The sequence below is a fragment of the Camellia sinensis genome, chromosome 5, assembly GCF_055761805.1.
Source record: "Camellia sinensis isolate YWXY chromosome 5, ASM5576180v1, whole genome shotgun sequence".
NCBI lineage: Eukaryota > Viridiplantae > Streptophyta > Magnoliopsida > Ericales > Theaceae > Camellia > Camellia sinensis.
This window is the reverse complement of record NC_138965.1, coordinates 190,135,921-190,144,805: the sequence shown is the minus strand read 5'-3', so window position 1 is coordinate 190,144,805 and position 8,885 is coordinate 190,135,921. Positions and strand designations below refer to the sequence as shown.

At 32.5% G+C, this 8,885-nt stretch overlaps 1 protein-coding gene across 5 annotated transcripts; it reads left to right on the top strand.

Moving 5' to 3' along the window:
* Window positions 1-235: 235 nt before the first annotated feature.
* On the top strand, window positions 236-5,543 carry LOC145791082 (uncharacterized). Of its 5 annotated transcripts, XR_014330734.1 has the most exons (9): window positions 236-357; window positions 451-563; window positions 650-758; window positions 869-933; window positions 2,333-2,424; window positions 2,665-2,736; window positions 3,250-3,379; window positions 4,472-4,609; window positions 5,062-5,543. XR_014330734.1 is itself a non-coding variant. In XM_082870902.1 (8 exons), the coding sequence occupies exons 1-8, from the start codon at window positions 291-293 to the stop codon at window positions 4,493-4,495; spliced, it is 672 nt and encodes a 223-aa protein (XP_082727028.1). In that variant the 5' UTR covers window positions 236-290; the 3' UTR covers window positions 4,496-5,055. The 5 variants fall into 5 exon arrangements, 3 of the variants coding, with proteins under 3 accessions (XP_082727028.1, XP_082727029.1, XP_082727027.1); XR_014330735.1 differs by lacking the exon at window positions 3,250-3,379; XM_082870902.1 differs by lacking the exon at window positions 5,062-5,543 and having other exon boundaries at window positions 4,472-5,055.
* Window positions 5,544-8,885: the final 3,342 nt, after the last annotated feature.

Below are 8,885 nucleotides of genomic sequence, written 5' to 3'. Positions count from 1 at the left end.
CCAAACCAAGCTTTTGAGCCCAGGCTCAAATGGCCAAAAAAGTCAAAAAATCAAAAAGCCAACTCAGTTCCCAAACGGAGGCATAATTATTGAAAATATCAAAGGAGGTAAGCGTAATTAAAAAAAAAAAAAAAAAGGCTGGGTAGCCTTACCGCCAACCACCTAAAATCAAAATGAACTTTCCCGCCATGTCAAGCGAGCAACACCCCGCTAATTAAAAAACATATAGTATATCTTCTCCCTTCTCTCTTTCTCTCTCTATAATCTCTGTACTCTATTCCCCATCGCAAATGGAGAGCTCCAAATCGCTGTCATTCTTTCAAGATATCAGATCAAGAGAAGTTAATGGATTCAGAGGTTCCTTTCTCTCTATCTCTGTCCATATATACACAAACACACACAAATCAATCGAATTTACACTTTAATTTGGTTTAGCTTTGCTTTTTTCAGTTCGCAAGAGACCCTATCCTGACAATGATTTGTCAAAATTCACTCAAACCGGAGCTGTGGTTGTCGAACACAACGGCAATCACAGACCTCCAATGGCTCTCTCTTTTTGCAAGGTGAAATTTCATTTATTCCAATTTACATTTATGATTTTTGATGTTCAGAATCAGATTCAAGTTTCGTAACCTAAATTAATCTACAGACAAGTAAGAATTCTCATATTATTGTTGTGACCGACGAGGATGGGTATATTAGCTTATTCAACACTCGATTGAAGTTTTCTTCTTCGTCTACTTTCCAAGAAAATTCAGGCAAGATCAATTCATAGAAATTTGTTGAAGGGTTTTAATTTGTAGTTTTTTGTAGGGGATTATTATATATTTTTTCAAGGCGTACTGAAATCTGTACCACTAATTTGCAGAAAAAGCTAGGGTTAACGAATGGGTTGCTCATGAAAATGCCATATTCGATGTATGCTGGATCAAGGTATTTCATGATTTCCAGTTTTTGCGAGTGGATTACTGTTTTTAATTGTGCATTAAATACTTGAAATGGGGATGCTCTGTTCAATATTCATCTTAGTCTTAAATGTGCTGATCCATGCATTTATATTTCTTGGGCATTAAGTTTTCAATCTGATATTGGCATGGTTATTGTCAAAATATATTTTTTGATGCTTCTAGGACCATCCAAAGCACTGGTTTGGATGCTATGCTTCTAAGTTTGTCACTATACCCTTATCTTATATTCTATTCTCCACGTCACTGGTATTTTAAAATTTTACTGGGATAGCCTGAATGAGATTTATTTCTCAGAGTTGATTAGAATGCTATGAATAAATGGTGGGAATCAATAGCGAAGATACAAAAAAAAACCTATGTTGAATAGTCTTGCTCCTTTTTGGCCTCCTTTAGTAATTTTCTAACATTAGTTATGGTTTGAATTTGCTCCTCTTTAATGTGCATGTTAAGTCTGTTCTGATTGTTCTCTTAGGAGAAGGAAAAATGTACAGTTTGATTTAGATTTAGTTATTTATTTATTTGTTCTTTCTCAATACAGGGAAGCGACACTAGAATAAATTATGACAATGTTGTTTTCACAGTTTGCCCTAATTTATATGATAATGCTGTTTACACAGGTTTGCCTCACTAATATATATATATATATATATTTGAACTTTGTAAATAAATTACTTATAAGAATATATGCATGAGTAGCTAAGAGTGTGGAAAGACTAAAATGTGACACATTGGTAGCAGTGTTTGGTCTCTATCTGGTTTACTGAAATGCAGGTAAAGCAGTGTCTGGTTTACCGAAATGATTATAAATAGGAATAGAATATATGAGGCTCGAGCTGTGTCTCTGTGTCTCTATCTCCCTTCATCTATTTCTTTCAATCTTGACAGGCCAGATTTCTTCAAGTTGTTGTTTGTTCACATCTATTATTAAAGTTTGGCAAGTAAGACTCTTGACTCTCTATTATTAAAGTATTGTTATTTCTTCTAATTGGGTCTATGATCCAATATGATTTCAATAGTCATATCAGCATATTGCTTTTATGTAATCTGATATGATTCAGAACTCAGATCATGAGTTATAAAATGTTTTTTTTTATGTGTTTTCTAACCAGGTATGTTAATAACACTCTTATATGTTTAAAGAAAAAATTTCCATTTAAAATGCTTCTAAAAAATAAAAGATGTTCTGGAGACAATATTCTACGAGGTTGATAAGAAGATGGATTTTAGATTGAATATTCTTGTTGGCTGAATTTTGTTCTTTCCTAGGATTTTTTTTCTCTGCTGTTTTAAATCTGTTACAAGTTTGTGTGTCCTAACTCCATTAATTAATTCTGTTCCATTATACTTTTGTCCCTTTTGTCTAGCTTCATGGGAAGGAAGTAGTTGTTGAGTGCAAATTTGATGGTGACCGCATTCAAATCCATAAAAATGGGAAAGATATACAATTCTTCTCAAGGTAGTTGCTGGCCTAGTAGTTTCAAATAATTTTCTGCTCTTTGATATTTTTTGGTTGTTTTTGTCACTTTGATTAATTCTTTTTGTTATCTTTACATTGGAATATTTATATTATATTTCATTGATTGTCTTTGACTTCTTAAATGCTCTATTGTATCTGCATCATCTGAACTGATGTCACCATTGTTAACCCAATAGATTTTAGTTTAATGTAATTCACAATTTTATGTCATTTATGCAGGAACTTTCTTGACCATCCTGAATATGCGCATTCCATGTTGGATGTTATCATGCAAAATATTCTTGTTGACAGGTAATATTTTAACACCAACTTCACACTCAAGAACTTCACACTCAGCAACCATATGATATCTAGTTACCTTTTGTTTCTTAGGATTCTATTAGTCTGGATCATGCAGTGAATACCAATCATATATTTTAACACCAATTTTCTGCTTTTTGTTTCTTATGAATACCAATCATGCCACTGTAGAAGCAACATTTAAAATTGATATCAGTACTTCACAAGGTTACTTCACTTGGCTCTCTATTGATAATTAAACAATCTCCAACCACATCCTGACCCTTGAGGTTTTTAAAGAGGCAGAGTATTAACATATAGTATTTTTGCAGAAGTGCAAATCAATCTTTGCAGTCAAAACAAATAACAAATAACAAATAACAAATAACAAATCTTCTACAGCTGATTTGTTCAGTCTCCTATAGTTGAAAACAAATAACAAAGTTCGACACTTCATTTTTGTTTCCAATTTTTTGTTTAATTGGTCATGCTTAATAATTCATTGAGATAAATTTCTTTGTTCAGTGGAGACACTGATGCAGTGGTTCCTGTGACTGCAACTCGATACTCCATTGATGCCTTGAAGCTTCCAACTATTACCAACTATTACAAAGTTAGACAAAGTTTTATTGGGAATTCTATTGGTTGGGGAAGTGTATGTATTCGTCATGAAAATTTAAATTCTATTATATATAAACAATTTAATGATTTATTGGTTGGGCAAGTTTTGTAGACATGCATAGGAGTGACAAACAATTTATTGGTTTTGTATTTTGGATTAGGACTGATTTCATCATGATTCACGACATTAATATATGCGTTGAGGTGAAATTAAAACAAAGTCTTACGAGCTTGTAATATGCTAGTCTTGGCAACACATGATAAAGCTGAACCTGTTAAATGCGTACTCAACTCATTAAAGCTTTTTATTCTATTTACTTCTTGTTGGCTTCATGTACTATTTTTCGCAATTCAGCTGTCTATGCCATCATCTTCGGCCATCATGACCGAGATTAGGTCTAGTCACATTAACAGGCGTACCCTGTTAGAATTCATTCATATTATTCTGTGTGAATGAGTTTGCCTTTCAATTTAAGTTTTAGTATGGCTTACATTTGGCATTTTGGCAGATGATAAAATAACTGTTTTGGAGTCAGAAAAGAGAGCTTGGGAAAGTTCCTCGAATTATGAACATATAGGGGCTTCTTGCATTTTTTTTACGCATATTGTCACCAACCTTTTGATCCTTCAGTAAATAATTGGGATGTGAAGTATTTTTGCTGTATCATGAACTACTTATTTTATTGTTTCCATAAATAACTTTCCTCAATAATTTGTTTGATACCAGTGCAAACCACATTATCTAAGCAACCTTCCCTCCATATTGTTGTCTTACTTTTATTGCCGTTAAATATTTTTCTTTCTGCTGCATTTTTGAACACCAGAAGTTGAAATGAATATGGACCTTTTTATCTTTTTGTTTCTTTACTTATTAGATCTTTGCAATTTATTTATTTATTTATTTTTGAGTGGTTTCTTCCAATTAGGAAATTTTTTTATCATTTGTTGGAGCCTGTAATTGGAAATTTAGTGATATAATTTGACATGATTCGGTGGATACTAAGCTACCAATAGAAACTTGTTACAAAAAAGCTTTGTAAATGGTCTAAGGGTTTTATGTTTTAATTATGGCCAGTCTGTGTAATGTCTGGTGCTTGGTATTGATAATGGTGGATATTCTTCACAGGTGCTTCTCCTTCTTACCAACTGAAGCAAGAATAGCAAGATCATGAGACGAAGTACATAATGGTCCTATATGTGTATTGCCTTTCTGTGTCTCCCAGTACATATCATTCTTCCTATGTTAGTACAAAGAGCCAAAAAGGTGTGAGCATACATTTTTATGAAAATGATTGGGGCCCACAGGTTTTGCTGGCCTAATCAACTTCTATTGTTGAATGGTTGCCTCGTGTCTGACTTTTTCAAAATATTTTTGGAAGTATATCAGTTTAAAGGCATTTGAAAATCTTAATGGCGGAGTTATTTGGTCTGATGCATGTTGAACTCTCAAATGGAGTGATCATTTCTTAGACCATGATTCTTTAAACAAATTTAACATTTAGCATGGAATTGGTTTTTAATAGTGTGACACTAGATTCCACCAACGCAATTTCGGCTTGTCTCCTGAGCATGCCAGTGCCCTAGAACAATACCTGAATGTTTAGAAACATCAATTTTTATCATTCACTTTTTTTTTTCCCATACCATTTTCTTGACTTAATCTTGAATTTGTTTGTAAATATGCTAATCTTTTTCACTCATCAATGTTCCTTTCAGTCCATCCATGGATCTTGCTCTACACTGACCGCAAATTAAAGACGCTATCTATAAAGTCGAAATGAAAGAGCCGGTCACCACCACCACCACCTTCCCAGCTACTAGCCACAACTAGACTGGAGGAGCAGAATGACCGTAAGACAGCCTATGATTCTTTTGGTGAGACTACCGATCCAACATCGTTGCCTGGAAGTTTGAGTCGCAAGACTAAAGAGCAAGACGACTCTGGTGCCAGGACGACATCTTGTACTTATGGAAGGACTGAAGAGCAACCTTCCCTCCATATTGTCCTCAATAAAAGTAAGAGAACAATATTGAAGGGTTTTATGGAAGGACTCGAACAATGGGAGCTTATAGTGATGTCAGGACGACATCTTGTACTTATTAGAACTTATTTTTGGATGGTTGGAACTAAAATGTGTAATGGGAGTAGTTGGTTTTTTTTGTATTATGTATGAAATTAAATTATTGACGTTGGATTACACTTGGTTCTTATGGAATTTGTAATAAATATATAATTGGACGTTCAATATTAATTTTTTGGATGGTTGGAGCTAAAATGTGTGCACATTGTTGAATGCTTGATAACATTAGTGTTGATGGATTATATTATTTATACAGGGTACAGGTCGTATTCATAATGGATACAGGTTGTTTAGAATTTTTTTTTTTTTTTAAAAAAAAAAAAACACGTTAAAGCATTTGGCTACCAAATATTTTGGTAGCCAAATACGTAATCAAATGTTTTGGTGACTAATAATTTAGTAGCAAAACATAACCTAAAAAGTTTTGGCGACCAAATAATTAGTAGCTAAAATAATTGAGAATGAGAGAAAGAAACTATTGGCCACTAAATTTTTAGTCACAGAATGTACCTTTTGCCGACTAAATAATGTTTCGTAGCCAAATGTGTACTTTCAGCGACTAATTTTTTAGTAGCTAAAGGTGACACCTTCCCCGACCACAACAACTTAGTAGCCAAAAGGCCTCATTCGGCGACTAAAGTTTTAGTGGCGGAAACATAACATTTGCCGACTAAATATAATTTAGTAGCGAAATGTAGTCACTTTCGGCGACCAAACAAAGTTTAGTCGCCAATACTATCGCCGACAGGGTATAGGCGACGAGTTTGGCGACAAAATATTTTAGTCGCTAAATGGTTTCGGCGACTAAATATTAGACTTTTGGCGACCAATATTTTGGTAGCCAAAAGTGACATTTCTTGTAGTGCGTCTTAGAGTCCCAAATTTTGTTTAAAAAAAGGAGTCATCAAATAATTTTAACCCTTATTGTATCAACATTTCGAAATTAAAGTTTTACCAAAACAATTAAATTTTTTTTGAAGTGGTGGTCATTTGTCAAATACATAAATTATTTATGAAATACTGTTGACTATGCCAGTTAAATTGTCTATAAAGAAAGATTTTTTTTTTTTTTAAAAAAAAAAAATTGAAGTTAATCAAATCTTATATTTAGTCAATCATATCGCAAGAATAATTGAATAAATTAGTTACGTTATCCATTAAAAATGCCATGGTTGATAAGTTAGATTATGCAGATTTAATTAGTAATTTTGAAGTTAAGAATGTGATAATTGTAAAATTTAAGTGATACTTTGTTACAATTGATTTAATTTTTATTAAGTATTATAATTTTAATTTTTTTCTTATCATAAATAGAGTTAAAATAAGCAAAACAAATTAACTCTTATGCTTTTTGTGTTCTTGTAATGATATATTTTAATCTATGTAAACAAATATTAATATATAATTTTAGTGATTATATATGTAAACAATTGTTTTGTAGGAACTAGCAAATAAAAATATGAAGAATATATTCACTGTTATTTTATTTTATTTTTTTATTTTTTTAAATATGTATGGAGATCCTATTTTTAGGGTTAGCGTAAGGCGTAAGAAAAGTTGGGACTGGCCTTGAAACAGTGATAAAAAATTATAAAACTTAGTAAAAATCTTTAAAATAACAATATTGTAGAATTAGAATACTTCCTAATCAATCATACTACTAATGCCACAAAAAAATAATTTAAGAAACTTGTTTGGACAATTATTGTTAAAAAATAAGATTTGTCAATACAAAAAATACTAGAAGTTATGAGAAGCAAGTTTGTGAGGAGTTTCCACAACATTCACTACAAGAAAAAACACTTTCCGTGACCAACATTTTGGTCGCGAAAAGTACTATATTTGGTCGCTAAAATCCTTTCGCGACCAAAATATGTTGGTCGCGAGTTGGTCGCTAAAGCCTCGTCACAGATAGTTTTCTGCGACTAAAAAAGCCTTTGGTCGCTAAAAGTGACTATTCGCGACCAACTTTTTTGGTCGCGGAAAGTCCAATTCATATTAGCCAAAAGTAAACTTTTAGCGACCAAAGATAAGTTGGTCGCCAAAAGTCAACGCCTTGACCCAAAAAAAATAATTCTTTTGTGCTACCTGGGACTTGAACTCGTGACCAAGGAGTCACCATGCACCCAATCCCCTCTGCCATCACCATGTTTCTTGTTCATATTCCGCAAAAAATATATATAACCCATAAAAATTCGGTCATATATTATTTTATAAAATTTTTAATGCCTAAACAGAAAAATAGCATGTAATTATAGTGGTATCATTTTTTTTTTAAATTTATCCCGCCATAACTTTCTGCGACCAACTTTTTTTTTTTGTCGCCAAAGGGTAATCTTCCGCGACCAAAAAAGCCTTTGGTCGCCAATAGTATACTTTCCGCGACCAACTTTTTTTTTTTTGTCGCCAAAAGGTGATCTTCTGCAACCAAAGAAGCCTTTGGTCGCCAATAGTATACTTTTCGCGACCAACTTTTTTTTTTGGTCGCCAAAGGGTAATCTTCCGCGACCAAAAAAAGCCTTTGGTTGCCAATAGTATACTTTCCGTGACCAACTCTTTTTTTGGTCGCCAAAGGGTGTACTTTCTGTGACCAACTTTTTTTTCTTCCGCGACCAAAAAAGCCTTTGGTCGCCAATGGGTATACTTTTCGCTACCAACTTTTTTTTTGGTCGCCAAAAAGTGATTTTCCGCGACCAAAAAATTGTGGTCACCAAAAGTTAAATTTTGGTCGCAGAAAGTAGACTATTTGTGACCAAAAAAAAAAAGGTGGTCGCCAAAAGTGTTTTTTCTTGTAGTGATTTTCCAGGAGAATTACAAAGTTTTTTGATATTGTGTTAGAGTTTCAAAAACATCTTGTGTAGTTTCCACAACATTTTTCAGGAGAATTACAAAGTTTTTTGATATTGTGTTAGAGTTTCAAAAACATCTTAAATTAAGAAACATTTCTTAAAAGTTTTCTTTAAAATTTTGTGAGAATTTGGTCTCCATTTTGATAAACAAGTTTCTAACAAAGCAAACTTCCTATGTACTAAGCTAATTGATTAAGAACCGTGTGCATATGTTCAATTTAAATTAGATTATTTCATATTATGTCTTCTTAAGTATTAAATTAGATCAGACGGCCAAGTTGATTTAACAAAATAATAATAATTAAAAATAAAACAACAACGACAGTCCATTTTTAAAGTTATAATTTCTTCCCAATGGACCCTCTTCTAAATTAATAAATCTCAATGGAAAAAGATTATAATATAGAGTTAAGACCAACATAATAATAATGAGGAAAGAAAGCATATTATAGTTACACCTTTAACATGATTTGAGGTAGTTGCACATCTACTCAGTGGTCACTATATTTTTTCAAGAATAAAAATAAAGTCTATTTTGTCCCCCAAAAATGCTTGTATAGAAAAAAAAAAAAAAAAAAAAATGATCAAAGATAGGGTAATTAAATGTTCA